Here is a 16692-nt window from a genome sequence, read left to right as displayed (position 1 = left end):
AATCTCTCATCTTCATGATTCATCATTCATTTATCTGGCACACTGGAAATTTAATGGCCATCAAATCTTTGGGTTCATTTTCCATTGCTGACCTATTTACTTATGGAAGCTCCAATATTTGGAAAAATCTTCCAACATAAATTCGTTAAACTATGCTTATCTAGATATTTATTTCTTTGTCAACTCCTAGCCTTTTATTTAGACTGGACTTCAAACAGTTTAACTTGTTCTTGAGCCCATTTGTCTCTATTCCCCACTAAAATTGATTCAGGCTGTTTGCAGTTAATGGATATGTAATAATAAACCAAGTTCTTTGCAATAAAGCTAATTTTGATACAAAGCTATTACTGTATTAATTATTTGTAGTGCCCTCCTACCATCCCTTCTCTCCTGATGGGAACTGTCAGAAAAATGATACGGGCATCTCTTCATGCACAATGGGGTTGGCTGGGAATACACAACAGGATTTTTTCTCAAGGTTGTTTATGATTAAGGGGTTGTATAAAGTGCTTACCTTCTAGGAAAATAGAATTTAGGTCAAAGGCCAAGCACTGGGACCTATGAGGTCATTCAGCTCCGAAACGGAAATTGAGAAGAGAAAGGTTTGAAAGGTGTACCAGGAGGAAAAGCTCGCAGGTTGCACTATGAAACAACTGATAGGAGAGGGTGGATGGCAAGACGAAGTGAGAATATGAATGGAAGTGCAGTAAAAGGAATGAAAGGGGCAACAGCAAGGTGCAGAGGGGATGCTGTAAAGAACCTTATGTAATTGCCATGGTGCAATGCATGAGGTGCACTGGCAGCATTACCCTCTGTGGGGAGCTTACCTTCTATTTCCCTGTATCATTTAGAATAGAATACTTCTTAGTTGATTTATAGTTCTCTAAAACAAAGTATTCCTCAATGATGTGGCACTATGTGAACTTAATTCTTCTCACCTTAAAAACTTAATTCGTTCAGTTTTCATCTTTATTACTCCTAAATTTTCTGGGAAAGAACTCACTGTAGAGGTACAGTAGACAGTTGCAGATGGGCTATGTTAAAATTTAACTTTATAAAATACATGTATATGTCTTGGATTATAAGTGTTCTCAGTACTTGGCCAACTATACTTAATATACCAAAAGTTTCTCTATAAAATATAAATACATACCTCTATCTAAATTAGCAGCAGTTTCTAACATGGCAACACTAACCTTTACTTATTTTCATTATCTGTTGTTTGGGTGTTAACATTATCATTATACATTTCTTTTCAGAACCTACAGAATTGCAGGTGAAGGCATTATATTACAAGGAATTGATATGAAAATAGATGGAACCTCCTCACTACTTCTTGGGATGATAGACATTTGTGACAGAGGCCAACGCTAATCTCTTCTTAGTACCTCAGCTTGTTAGTTCTAATCTTTGTGCCTTACTATATTACACTGTTCATTTATAGGTGGTTGTGACATAGAATAGAGGGGAAGAAAAAGAATCCCACCAAAAATGATAGCAGGAATGTCTAGGAATAGTGAGTTAATGTATGTAACAACAACTTCCACATTTTTATAGTTGGAATGCTAACAGGATGGACAAGCTAATGGCCTTAAGAAAGAATTTAAACAAGTTAGCGTAATCCCATGGTTAGTTGAACTTGCCCCAAAGAAATTTGGATTAATATACAGTCAAGCCTTGGTTCATAAATGCACAACAAACAAATAGGTTCATGAAACAAAAATTTCAAGCTAGAACATTTACGTGCTGCAAACAAGATGAAAAAACTGTCTCCTGAGAGCCAAATTGGTTTTACAACAGATCTTGCTAGCTTCAGATGTGCTGGTTCTTTGTGATTTTTTTATACTCGTTCTAACAAGATAATGAAGATGGGTCCAAAGAAAATAAGTGATGTTACTAAATTGAAAAGATGTGTGTATCAGTGTTATTTATACTGAATGGACAAGTTTCCAAGATTTGTTTGCTCCTGGGGTTCACAAAAGGGTGGATGTAATTATGTAAAAGGCCAGTTGTAAGGTAATGCAATAAAAGTAATTAGCACAGACCCACCAGATCTAGTGAGGCAGTTTCATTTGTTAGACTGTATGGGAAAAGAATAACTAACCCCTTACCAGACTAATCCGAGATATCTAGTGATCAGTGTTCTAGAAATTTTGACTTACCAAGAGATATCTCGTAAAAAAGTTAAATGCTAATATAGGACTAATACGAGATGTCTCGTGATCCAGTGTTGTTTTAAGGCTTCCTCAAGATTCTCGTGCTGTATCATACGTTTGGTAGTGGTACTTGCTAATGGAAGTAGTGAGCTATCGAGAATGACTTGTTTTTTCGCACTGCATGTCATTAGTAGCACTTCATTGGCCATCCTGGTCATTTGTTTGTTTTTTGCTTCTATTCACCTAATTTTAGGAAAGTTTGGTTATTTTACATCTTAGATACTTTACATGTTTTAATATTGATTTATTGCGTTGATGTATCTTTTGTTAGTCTCTTGACCATTTGGTGATACGTCAAGTACAATTTTTTTTCTTTTATGCCAAGTACACACTATTACTAGCTCTCCAGTGGTGACTTTGAGAATCTGTTTTGTTTCTTCTTTTTGACCGTTTTTAGGCAAGTTTGGTTGTTTTATTTGTCACTTTAGACTGTTTATATGTATTGATTTATTACGATGTGTAATTTGTTAGTCTCTTTGACTTTTTATTATTTTAGCCCAGTTATGGCAAGTTACCATGACGACAGTGATACTGAAGAATCACTTACTCATCTTGAAATGTTTTAAATTACTAAAACTAAGCATACAAGATATCTCATGATAGACCAAAATAAGTATAATTTGTACGAGATAACTCATTATTGACCATACAAAGGTTTCAAATTGAGTTTCTAAAAATCACTATTTTACATAAAATGTTGAAATTAAGAAGTATAGTGTCTAAACAACTTACATTTTCAACTGAATAAGGCAATTGGAATCTTTTTTTGACACGTTAAAAAATAGGTCCTTTAAGGGGTTAAAGGTAGCTAATGTGAGTTACAATAAAAACCTTGCATTTGAATATTAACCAAGATAGTTCCATGCAGTCATTAAATGCCCTTAATATTCGTTCAGTGTTCCAAAAGCAACCACAACAGAAGTAGTAAATATTACTATACAGTGATTCTCAACTTGTAAGACCACCCATCAAAGCCACTGCAATTGGGGAAGATCGACAGTATAAACTGATCCTCTTTGTTGCAACATTTGTTCGCCTAGGTGAGAAATTTGATTTCCAGTAACATATTACTTTTTTAAGTTATAGCTTAATTTGGGAGATCGGCCTTTATTTAGTAAGATACGTACATTCCAATGTGGTAATTACAATATAATGTAAACAAGATAGATAACACAATGATAAAGAACATTCTGGCATCTGACAATATTATTATTCAGAAGAAGAACCATATTCATATGGAACAAGCCCAAAGGGACCACTGACTTGAAATTCAAGCTTCCAAAGAATATGGTGTTCATTAGGAAGAAGTAAGAGGAGGTAAAGGGAAAGAGAAAGAAGAGATTCCACTTATTAAAACTTACTAAAAAATAATAAATTAACAAATATGAAAAGGAAACAATAGTAGTTTAATTTTTTTTTATTTCAACTATCAGGATGACTAAAATGGCTATTAAAATTTGATGTGGGCAAAGCTCTATACCATCTGTATCCTTAAATCTAGTGGTAAATAAATAAAACTACTGTATGTAATACATTTCAAGAACACTTGTCAACCCAAGTTGTCAAACATTTTCATTATGTATTGACAGAAATTTTTTTTTACAATAAAAAATCCAAAGATATACTGCAGGTTTTTCAAGTTTTATTGTTAGTCCACATTTCCCCAATTTTATAAAGCATAGAACATTTGCCAATACATAAACAATCAACATTTTCATTAGATAAAAATAATGCACAGGACTGATATGGAGCTGTACCACACTTGTATACCAAGACTTACACCCATTGATAGAAAGAACACTGCCAAAGAACAAAAAAAATTGTTGTCCAAGACATTCAATGCAATGTTTACAAGAAATATTGTACTTATACATGAAATCCTTTGATGTAGATTCAAAATCCATTCATAGGGAAAAAACCATACATACATAAGCACAAAATCCTCATTTTGTCTATTGTATTAATGGTATTAACAAAAATAAATCTTGTCAATTATTCCTGTAATGCCAAGAGTTCCAAACTTGATACTACAGTAAGATTACCTAAACCTAATTTCTTACCAGTGTACGTATAACCTTGTGAACGGTAGTGCAGGAGCAGCAACCTCTTGTAGGGAAATCAAGCATTTCAGCCCAGAGGTTGAAATCTATGGGGCATGAAGAACAAAAAAAAAAAAAAATTTGATCCTAAATTCCTTAGTAGAAAACTGATTTCTAATGCTATTCATGGCCCTAAAAAGACTTTGTACTACACAGCAACCTCAGATTCTGAGTCACTCCTTTTTCCCCCCATGGTCTTGAAAAATGAGGCAGTGGCATTGGTTTCCTTTAAGCTACAATGACATTGAATATCCCAGCTTATTGTCACTACTTACCAAATAAAGTAATATAAAAATGCCAATTGTTATTATAAAGATCATTTAAAACAGAAAGCACTACCTTCTTTGGCTTATTCATACTGGAATCTGAAACCATTATCAAATATACAATGCTTATGCTTGCGCACAATGTAAATATAGATAGCCTGCAAAATCGACTTAAAAATTAAAATGTACCTATTCCGCAACTTTTTCGGTCTCTTCTTTTCCATCTGGTTTTGCATCAGTGGCAAATCTTGCAGCTCTAGCAGCTTTTGCAGAATCTATAGTAGCACTGAAAACAAAACAAAATTAGTCAGCTCCTGGTATCTAATGGCATACTATTTAAACCCACCAAACCAAAGAACTGCAATTTAAATTTAACCTGCATTGCAGCATTTTTTTTTTTTATACAAACGGTTGTCTTGAAGCAATACCCTGGTATTTACTCCACTAACAGTAGAGGCAACATATACTGCTCTTTGGGAACAGGCACAAATAAAGGCAATTACAAGGTAGTAAAAAACAATTATGTGCAGGAGCAGCCAATTTATAATTACAGAGCACTGCATATTTTCAAATAAAACTTTGACCATTCATAAAATATCAAAATGTTGTGGCTAACAACCCACTGTAATACTCACTCTTCAGCCTTATCAGGAGCAGAGCCAAATCTCTCCAACCTACTCTTCCTCTTTTCTAATTCCTCTGCCTGTAACAGGAAGAAAATTATGACAAGTTACTTTAAATAAATCTTTTTCAAATACATCATAAAAAAAAAAAAAAAAAAAAATATGCGCCAAAGTTTTTTCGGCGCAATCGAGTTTCCTGTACAGCATATAATGCTGTATGAGCTGCACCCATGATACTTTCAGCCATGGCCCAGTGGCATCCTATCCTATAGCGTTGCCAGACGCACAATCATGGCTAACTTTAACCTCAAATAAAACAAAAACTACTGAGGCTAGTATGTTTGATGATTGGAGGATGGATGATCAACATGCCAATTTGCAGCCCTCTAGCCTCGGTAGTTTTCAAGATTTGTGGGTGGGAAGAAAAAGTGTGGATGAACAGACAAAGCCATCTCAACAGTTTTCTTTTACAAAAAAAAACTTACAGGAAAACTTAAAAATTGGCTCGTAGTTACTTGTGCACATTGGTAAACCTAAAGCTGTCTGAATAACAATCCTATTCCTTCCCCAATAGTATCTTACTCATGACTTCAACACAGCAAAAATGTTTTTGACTTAATATCAATGACCCACCCACCTACGAAAAGTGAGTTGACCAACAGCTTTCCTCTCATTTACCTGGTTTCTTCATATGAAATTGTCAATTTTCAACTCATGATTTTTCTCTGTAATTCTCAACTAGTAACATGTTTACAGCTCACAGCTTCATGATGACTAGTAATATTTATTTACAAGTCATAGCTACAATATTTTATTACCCATGTACATGCTGCACTGTCTAGATCTTGATATTTTTCAACGCTAAATATTTGCTTTTTGTAAAACTTATCAATTTATGTTACATCACAGACATGTACACCTCAGCTGGCCAACTTTCTAATTCTTACCTTTGAGAGAGATTTTGAAGTGACTTCTCCAAATCGCTCAGCCCTGGCTTTCAGTTTATCCATGTCTATGCCCTTAAAATAGAAGATAAAAATCGTTTACTTTACACAAGTCTTGCCCTGACAAAAATGTGCAAAATTTTCAATTATCCAAACACAGATATTTAACCTTTGTCACAAGAAAAAGTGCACACCTGAGATACTTACCCCAGTAACAGTGGACAGTTTCGCAGAGCCTTTTACAGTTCCATTCGTCAATTCACCAAAGCGAGCAGCTCTAGCTTCCTTTTTCGCCGATTCAGTCAAGGGTAATCCAAACCTCTCGGCTCTCTTTTCAAGTGCCTACAAGTAAATTAGGGGTAATATATTTAAATTTATGAATCACCCCGTGAGAATACCTATCAAGAAAGCTGTGTGGTATTAAATCTCAGGAAAAAATAAAGCATGTCAGCATTAAATGTATATTTATTATGTAAGAATTGCTGGAATCATGAAGAATTTTATGCAATATACACAATGTCCTAATTAAAAGACCATCCCAGAGATTCAAACTTAAGATCCACAATAACAACTCAGGAGACCTAGCCCTTTATCCAACAACTTTATGACAAGTCAAGCTGCCACACTTGAGAAATGGCAAAATGAAAAAAATCCTTGAAATAGACACCTACTTGACAACTTACCAACTAGAATAAAAAAAAAAAAAAAATTTTTTTAGGTCATTCTTTCAAAACCATACATTATCTCCTACAGCAGTTTTAAGGTCATACACTGACAGTATTGTGGCTGATTTATCATTTTCATCTAACAGAAAATGCAATAGGGGGGTTGTGATGTCAGTGCACCTCATGCACTGTACTATGGCCATTACATATGGTTCTTCACAGCATCCCCTATGTCCCTTGCTGTTGCCCCTTTCATTCTTTTTTCATACCTCTGTTCACATTCTCTTTCTTCCTTCTTACTTTCCACCCTCTCCTAACACTTTCTTCATAGTGCAACTGTGAGGTGTCCTCCTGTTACACCTTTCAAACCTTTTTACTATCAACTTCCTTTCAGCACTGAATGACCTTAGGGCCCCAGCACTTGGCCGCCTTTGGCCTAATTTTTATGTTACATTCAGCTTCATCTAACAGAACATCAATGTAGTCACTAAGCCGAAACCTCAACTATTCTCATAAGGCTGACACAATATTATTATTAACTTTCATGAAGGCACCAAACTTGAACTTCAAAGGTTTAAAACTTAAGGCTCTAAAGACCAAACTTAACCAAACTTCAGGGATGAAGCGCAGTTTCGAATTAAATGTGAAGGCAAGGTTGATCAGAAGGTGATGCTGAGGAACTAATAAGCATGTGAAAAATAAACTGGTTGAATACAATTAATGAAGATTTAAATTACAAATGTTTACTTATACAATGTAGTTGTACAATATTATATCAGTCATCCTGAAATTTAGCAGAACCAAAGTAAGTATACTATATGCATAAAAAACAAACAGTATATTAACAATACTACTTCCCATACAGCTCGCCTGAAGGGTTTGTTCTTTTTGAAATATATTAGATCTTACTAAATATACTGTGACTCCTTAAAAACTTAATTGGATAAACTGAAAATGATTGAAAAAATTCCTATCACTTGTTTTCAATATTTTGCATACATTGCTGGTTGAACAATTACTAAAGATATGTGTGATGTAAGGATCTATATTCATTGATGGGATTGTGTGGATTATTTATCAAATGCTAATGGGTCATATGAATGCAACCAATTTGGTGTCAAGATATTACTTCAATGTGGTGCACTATTTTTAATGAAGAACACCATAATCCAACAACTTTATAATTTTCAACAGAAACTTTCTAGACTTGAGTTACATGCAGTATACAACCAACAAAACAATTTCATGCCAAATTAACTTACCGACTTCTCTTCATCTACTTTTGCAACCTTCTTTGGGGCTCTATGTTTTCTTGTTCTTTGGAAGCAGATACAGCTGTGATTGGCTTCTTGGTGGGTGATTTAACTGGCTGCTGAACAGCGGGACTGGCCTTTTTGGGAACTGCCTTGGGAGCCTCTTTCTTTGCAGGTGTTTTTTGTACTAAGGCAGATGTCTTCAGAGAAAAAATATGAAATCTCATCATGATCAGTAGAAAAAGCCGTAGGTTCTATAAAATATGAGTGTGAAACAACACAAAAGAAAATCTTACAAAAAGTTGGTTTACATTTAACTTGAACACTGATCGTTCAGTTCAACTTACGTATCTATTGTCTCATAAAGGGTTTAAAATTTAATTCTTCGATGAGAACAGAAAAAACTAACCTTTTTTACTTTGATGTTTCCTCCTGCAAGAGCAGCTTCCTCCTCCTGAGGGGAGATCTTGATTTCATTGGGATCCATATCACCACCACCTAAAATTTCCTCTTCATCAAATTCTTCCTCATCTCCTTCAACTGATCCAAGTGGTGCATGGCCTTCTGAAATATTGAAAGATGGAGCTATTAAAATCTTTCTAATTTTGTGTCAATAATACCCACAAAATGTTTACCATACAAAATATTTTCCTGGTGCAACATTTGTTCTGTACAGTATATGAACAATACAGTATATGGCACAATTTTCAAAGATTAAGCATGCTTTTGCTACCAAATGTGTGATTGGATAACAAAATTATGGAGTTTATTTTTCTCATTATGCTTCTCAATATAGTAAATGGTGCACTTGAAACTTGAGTATAGTATTTTAAATGAAAACAGTATTAGACAAAACCATCAAAATACAGTAATCCGAACATTAAAATCTGTTTGGGAAGTTGTATAATAAAAATGAAAGTTCATCATTGGTTCAAAACAAATAAATATCTGCATCTGAACACCAAAAGAAGCCTTACAATTCACGGCCTTACAAAATAAATTAGAAAAAATGGGAAACATAAAAAGACCACCTGATTCACACCAACCCAAAATGTACTTCATGAAAATACTTAATATATAGGAATGAAACCAAGGAAAGCTGAAGTTGGTAATCAAAAATATGATGCACTTGCATGTGAAGTTTGATGAACCAAGCAAATGCGTTACATGCACCAATTTGATGGGTTGTGTGAAAAACTAATTACACAAACTAATCAACTTACAGAGTCAATGTAGTTACAGTTATGCATAAAGAAAAAAAATTATGAAAACCAATTCATGAACATGTGTGATACAACAGAATACATATTTCTCAAACAGATGAGGTTGGATTAAAGGTTGAGGAACGACAGAATAGCAAACATAATGAGTCTAGTACACCAGAATAAATACTTAAAAATTTAATTTCCTGGGTAGCCTAACTGAATACACTGTCAAGTAATGGGTATTCTCCTGATAACTAAACAGATAAAAGTTCAAGGAAAAAAAAAAATTAGTTCAATCTATTCCAAATCTCACTTTTACTGTGGTAATACTCAAAAAAACTTGCTTCAAGTGGTGTCTGGGATAAAAAATGTTAGGTGTATGTGCTATAACCTGTAACAAATGCATTCCAGAAAATACCTTACCTGCTGCTAATAATCTTTCCACTAACTCATTTTTGTTCCCTGTGACAGCTAAACCCCTGGCCTTCAACTCCTTCTTGAGGTCAGCAACCTGTTAGGAAAAAGTGGTTATAATTTAAAATTCAAACCATAAGATGAAAACTTGCACAATTATCGATTAAAATAATTTTAAAAATAAAGAAAAAAAAAATCTAACCTAAAAGGATGAAGCTAAAACATGAAATGGCTGGCTACCTTCAGGTACAAAAGGACATCATATTTTGAATATGAAATAAGAGATTTTTTCAACACCAAATATTATGTGGGAGGATGTGACTACTGTAAAGGGGGAAAAAGGTTGAACTGTTCCTATTTTGGGGATTCTCTCTCTCTCTCTTTTTTTTTTTAAGGAAAATGTAGGTTAAGTAAACTTTTCCCTAGGGCCAGTAACCAAACTACCATCATCTACTAACAGATGATGGTAGATTGGTTACTGGCGCTGGGGAAAAGGCTGAACTACTTTTGAAGCTAAGCAATCAGCTGAGGATGTCCCTCTCCCTGATACTTTTTATCCTGAACTTAGTCTTACAAAATTTGCATTTTGCTCCAGGAATGTTAAGAAAATTCTGGATAATCTTGATAGCTGGGGTGAAGATGATCCTGATGCTTTCTTCCCATCTTTAAAAAAGTTTGTGTAGTCTCCCATTTACAACATTTTATTGATTTTTATGTCGACGTAGTATCTTTGTGGATGAGCGTAAGCTTGGTAATACAGTGCCTGTTTCAAAGGGGCTTATCTGCAGACTGCAGTAACTACAAGCCAAACTCTCTTCTCCCTGTGCTTTCCAAAGTTGCTGAAAAACTTATTTTTCAGCCACTATATAAGTATGTGGAATCTAAAGGATTGTTAGCTGACAGTCAATCATACAGGAAGCAGTTAGGTACCTGCGATTGTCTTTTAGACTAGACAAGCTATTTACAAGGGGACCCTTGATAAGGGTTTTGAGTGCAGAGTAATTCAAATAAATTTTAATGCTGCTTTTGATTTAGTGAAAATCACAAGGCAATTATTTATAAACTTCAGAACCTTGGAGTGGGTGGACATATTTTAGGATTAGACCTATTGTGTCTGGAGTTCCACAAGGAAATGTTCTTGGTCCACTGTTATCTTTATTGTACACAAGTGATACAGTTGTTGGCCTGGAAAACAAGATTGTTCGGAATGCCAATGATGCAACGCTTGTGGGTGTAGTCATCTCCACTTATGAGGCATGAAGCTGCCCTCAACCTCAATTGGGGACATGGACCGGACCAGGGAATGGTGTAGTCGGTGGGGTGTGGGGCTGAGCTCCAGTTAAACGAAAACACTGTTGATTAGCAGATCTTGTACAGATTTCCCACCCTATCCTCCCCTTCAGGTGGATGGAACTTTGCCGACTGAGTCTGAAGGTTTAACTATTCTAGGTGTAACTTCTGACTCACACCTAATGAAAGTTTCAGCAAATGCTGCAACAAAGTTAGGTATTGTTCATATACTTATAACTGATAAAATCAACGCAACCTGTTTTAGGTCGTTTGTACTTTCTTTACAGGAATACTCATCTCCGGTGTGTTTATCTGCTTCTGCCAGAGATTTATCTCTTTTAGATAAAGTGGTTTGTTGTGGTAGGTTTCCGTTTCCTATTAGGAGTAGTTATGACTTGGACCATCAATCTCGTTTGTCACTTTTTCATAAGTTGTATTTCAACAAAGATCTTTCACATTCACAACTGATCTCGGACTCCCTTTATCTGCCGAGAGCAACCAGATTCGCTGAACAGCAGCAGCAATATGCAATAAATATGCCTCGCTGTTGAACTTCTTTCCAGAGGTCCTTTACTCATAACACCGTCGGACTGTGGAACAGCCTCCCAGAGGATGCTGTGCAGTTGGAACTTCAGGAGTTCAAGCAAAAATCCAATGCATTACTACCTTAATAGTCTTCTTGCATTTTAGTACATTTTTATCTATTTATCCAATTATTTTTTTTTCTTTTTTAATAATAATTAGGAAGGGGAGGAGAAAAGGTCTTTAGGAAGAAACCCCCAAAAACAATAAGGAAAGACAAGCATGTTGCACAAGGCATTGTACTCATCTAAGTTTGGTTAATATGTATCTATCAATATGTCAATTAAAGAATTAGGCTTGGTCTAATTTTTCTCACCATAGGATGCCAACCATCTTTGCAAAGTCCCCAACCTAACTTTCAACATCGAAATAGTCATAGGATCTGATGCTTAGGCCTCTTTCTGTTGTAATTTTTCGGTCACAAAAAAATTGTGTAGAACAAAGTAGTCACTCCGCAGCGGGGATTTCCTTGTAAATTAAACTTTTCTACAGTATTTTGGTTGCTAATCAAGGTTTTACCTTCAATTTTTGGTGCACGACTGTAATCAATCTGTAGTTAACCACAAAACTTCATCCAACAAGCACAGGGACTCGATGGGAAGGCGGGGTTATGGGTGGGGTATACTTCCGGGACAAGATGATTTGCTCCCCCACTTGTTACTATCCTACAATTTAGGGGACTGCCAGGGAAAGCAGGATTATGGGTGGGGTAGACCATGGGGGGTGAGAAGGCAATCAAATTTTACTGTATACTGCATTACAGAGATGAAAAAACCCAACGCAAACACAGGAGGAACAAGACAACCACGGTAGCTGTTACACAAAGACAAGTACTTTCACTACTACTACTATTTTGAATACTGCCACGCATGCGGACTCTTATAGGGGAGCTTTTGGTACACAGCCCGACTTCTTACTGAGGAAAAAGGGGGGGCTGGGGGTCCGAAGCCTATAAATAGGCTATTTATCCAACCAATCACGTTACACAGTTAACTCTACATTGAGGAAAACCCTCCTAACTCTTCGCACTACAGCCCAACTGGATGGTTAGGGATGGGTGAAACGACGTTTGGATTCATACAACAAGTAAAATAACATAGAAAAACGCCAATTGCCAGTCTAGCTTACCGCAGACACCAGGCTTAGAATTACCTTTTCGTTTTTTATAACCGGCTTTTCTTTCTGCCTGCCTTTATTTCGAGTTCCTTATTCACAATTATTATTGCTCCTATACATTAATGCATTCCCTCCAGGTGTCGTTTACCTTACAGGCGTTACAACTGAGGATAGGCCTCGAAGACTGGGGCTGCACCCCAGAAGAAGTGAAGAAATAGGGGGTTTCAGGAGGAATTGAGAAGTTTCTCTCGTTATTGGAGGGGGTGTGGGGGTATTCATACGAGATCCTCACAGGTTAGACCTTCGTCTTTCCAACTGTTGCAACTGTCTGTTTGCGTTGGAACGGTTCACAACCCTTTCCTCAAATATAAGTTTCTGTTATCCTACTTTAACTTTATTTGTTTAATTAATTTAGGTTTACTTAAGGGGGAGTCTGGGAGGGCCAGGTAACGCAGCCTACTGGGTTAGGTTAGGTTGGTTTAGTTATTGTAAAAACCTATAATTTATATTTTAAACAGAGGGGGTCCAGGAGAGGCAAAGCCCCCCGGCCAGGTAACGCAGCCTACTAGGTTAGGCTAGGTTTGGTTAGTTCAATTGTTAGCTTTTTCTTTTTGGTTGATGTAACGTTTAGTGTGTTACAACTTTCTGACTCTTTCATGCATTATTGCTAAAAGAAAGTTTCCTACTTTCCTTCGCAGATTCCTATACAAACACTTCACTCCATTTCACGTTGATGTCATTTATCCCCCAACCCCTCTTCTCTCAACCCAACACTAGCCTTACTCCGACACAGGCCTGCGTTTCAATAATCTGAATTACTGTGTATTTCATTTCAGTACACCGGCTGAGGCCTTGCCATAAACTCATCGCTCCTCTGAGGCTATAACTCGCCACTCTGCCCGTTACCTGCAAGAACTAAATTTATTATGCCAATTACTGGGAATTCAACGTATATTATTACGGCAATTACGAGACGTTACTTCAGCTGCGTCAAGATCACGGCCTTTAAAATAAAAAGAACTTTATCCCACGGTGCAGTAGCAAGTGCAGACTGGATTTTCAGAAAAAAAAAAAAAAAGCAGGACTCGGGTGCGACACAACGCACTCTACTCCCTCAGAAACAGGCTCAGAGTCACTAAGGTAAGTCTGTTGGGGCTTTACGTTTTCTTAGTATATCAAATGTTCTTTTTTGTTAGGTTAATTTATGCATTTGGAAATGCTGCGGACTGATTGGTGCCAAGGAAATTGGTTTTCCCTATACTTCTAGGGCTGTTGGTAACGGAGATGACGTTTTATCTTTTGCTGTCCTGTTATTCTCTTAGCCTCTGCTTGTCGCTTGGTAGGGTTTCCTGCCTTCCTGATGCGTCCCTACCTAGCCCCTGCACCCCTTCCTCTGTTGTTTCCTCGGTGCCAGTATGAACCTTCTGCCTAACCCCCCGCCACTCCTCACCTTCCCCCCTCAATTGGGGGGGACGTGAGGAGGTCTCTCCCTGCCTTCCCTCCCTCCCCCTCCCTTACCCATTCCTTCCCCGCAACGAATGACTCCCTGCTGGCGTTTTACATGTCCAGAGTGCTATTCCACATAAACACGTCCGCTTCGTTTGCGGGTGTTCTCCCCCACCCAAAACCCCGTATTCCCGCAGCCCCCATTACTGTTGGGTAGAGATAGGAGGCAAATAACACTTGGCCAGCGACAAACAAATCTCTCTCCTTCATCAGCAGCCCTAAAAGTACAGGAAAACCAATTTCCAGGGAAAAAACAGGCGCGGAATTATTAATGCTTAGAAAATACCGAACAGGAAAAAAACAGGCTACAACAATAGGCCTACAGTACATCATCCCGGTTACAAGCCTGCAACATATTTTACAGAACAATAGCCACCCCTATTCCGTCACTTACATAACGCATGGTGTTTAGGTTGGCATCCATAATAACCCTCAAAGAATAATCTGAATCTTTTATTTTTTGGCAAAATAAAAATGAAATTGACCTACGACCGGACAATGGGCCTAAGCCCACCACCGGGAGGTTAGCGCTGAAACGAGCCTAACCTGACCTTCGTTGCATTGGGTTATCGTTATAAATATATTAAATACGGGGAAAAATACATTTCGGGGTCGTAATCGACACCGAAGCCAAAGACCCTCCGGCAAAAGTCGGGCCCGAGTTCACTTTAGGCCTACCGTACCGGAACCTTCCCGCCACAAGCCTAAATGTACCGCCTGTTTTCCACCGGCCGTTAACTCCCCACACCCAGAAACCTCCTCCAAATTACGCGAAAAGGTCGAGGACGTGCGAATTTCACCCGGGGCCGACGCTTGGAGGGCCAGCAACATGGTCAATATTAATTCTAAAAACTTTTTGGCAAGAAGCCATGACGTCAATTCCAAGAGCATTGAACCACGCCAAACTCTTCAACAAGCCGAAGCCGATCTCCTTTCCCGCATACATTTCGTCTCTCGTAACCCCCTTTCCCACAAAAATTGAAAGCCACGTCGTTAACCTAAGTTTCAAAATGGCCATGGAGATATTATTACGCCAAAGGTATTAAATTTTAATGTAAATTTACCTTCATTTTAGTGTAGTGAGCAGCGTCCTCCATCTTGCTTGCGTTGAGAGACCACGAGTGCAAAAATTTCTCTACAGAAGAAACTAGTAACGATGATGAAACATTTCCCACTGGCACCTTTCTATCATATTTTAATCAAATTAATGCAATATTATCAAATTCAACATCTATTATTACGATATTTTAGCTCGGTTTTTGTCATGAAGATTTAAGTAAGTTGAGCAGCGCAGTTTGAAAATTGATTTCGAAATATTAAAACTTTCTCCGTATCTTTAAATAATGTTATTTTATATTTTTATTTATTTTTCTTACTTCAAAAGACGTTTTGTTTTATTTTATAACGCTCTATTAAAATTTTGTTGGGCCTGCGGTCTCTGAGAATAGCGTGGTTTGTCATGACAGATGATATGCGTATTCTTAATACGCAACTGTAAAAGGTAAAAGACTGTTCCAGAAGATTTCTTTGTGACGATACTTGGTAAAAGTTATTAAAGTTTTATTAAAGTTTATAAAAGAATGAAAAAAAGAATATCTAATATTAAATTATTTACCAAATAAAAACTAGTACAGTTATATAAAACCCGAAGTGCTGTGGTTCACCCGAGGGTATAAAGTTTTCTCGGAATTAAAGCAACATGCATTGGGCGAACGAACTAACAAACTACAAACTTTTTATGTCGCCCCGAGTAACCCAGTAAAACATTTAGAGCTATTGATACTGCCTACATATAGTAATTATTATTATTATTATTATTATTATTATTATTATTATTATTATTATTATTATTATTATCATCATCATCATCATCGTTGTTGTTGTTGTGCCTACTTGGTTCTGCCAAACGAAAGCAGTACAGTGTAACGCAAAATCACCTTAATTGATTGGTGTTTTATGTATAGAGACGCAGCAGGCTGGTAACAGTTTCTGTAATATCTACCCCTCGCTTCACATAAATAAGTGGTAAGACGACTGTGCCTAGCCTAATCTGCGTGAGAACTTAGAACTGTTAAATGTTTTAGAATCCGTTTGTTGCTAAAAAGAAAAGGGAAATTTGGTCGCCAATTTATCAATACGAAGTTCGCTGACCTTCTAGGGTTGGCCCAGAGAGTGACGTGGCCGCTTGCAAGAGTAGGAAGTCACTTTTTTATTTTTCTCCAGTCCTTTTAAACTACGCCGGAAATAAAAGTGTGTGAAAGTGAGAGAGCGAAGAAACGTTGCAGAGAAAGTGTGTCTGAAGAAGTAATTTGGCCAATGAAATTACGAAACGCACAGATCAATACAAAATTCCAAACAGAACTAGAGGAAATAGATGAAACCAATACAAAGAATCTGTAAAGTCGAAATGAAATCCAGTTTTCTTTGACATACGGCAGCTTCGAATAATGTACACCCAAGGGGAATTGTAACTGTTATATATATATATATATATATATATATATATATATATA

At 36.8% G+C, this 16692-nt stretch overlaps 2 protein-coding genes across 4 annotated transcripts in view; one reads left to right on the top strand and one right to left on the bottom strand.

Annotated features, from left to right (window-relative positions):
* Positions 1–3816, top strand: part of ENGase (Endo-beta-N-acetylglucosaminidase) — a 91129-nt gene extending 87313 nt beyond the window's left edge. For all 3 annotated transcript variants that reach the window (XM_067129753.1, XM_067129755.1, XM_067129754.1), the window contains one exon: positions 1260–3816. In XM_067129753.1, the coding sequence (XP_066985854.1) occupies positions 1260–1374 (115 nt within the window). In that variant the 3' untranslated portion in view covers positions 1375–3816. The remainder of the gene's footprint in view (positions 1–1259) is intronic.
* Positions 3622–15389, bottom strand: LOC136853849 (SAP domain-containing ribonucleoprotein-like). Its single transcript, XM_067129756.1, is given in 9 exon segments — positions 3622–4867; positions 5217–5284; positions 6152–6223; positions 6356–6490; positions 8076–8119; positions 8122–8266; positions 8476–8630; positions 9695–9782; positions 15244–15389. Coding segments are annotated over 9 exon segments (837 nt in total). The 5' UTR covers positions 15277–15389; the 3' UTR covers positions 3622–4770.
* Positions 15390–16692: the final 1303 nt, after the last annotated feature.

This window comes from Macrobrachium rosenbergii, chromosome 28, assembly GCF_040412425.1.
Source record: "Macrobrachium rosenbergii isolate ZJJX-2024 chromosome 28, ASM4041242v1, whole genome shotgun sequence".
Classification (NCBI taxonomy): domain Eukaryota; kingdom Metazoa; phylum Arthropoda; class Malacostraca; order Decapoda; family Palaemonidae; genus Macrobrachium; species Macrobrachium rosenbergii.
The sequence above is the reverse complement of the archived record's forward strand: the minus strand, read 5'-3'. Positions and strand labels throughout refer to the sequence as shown.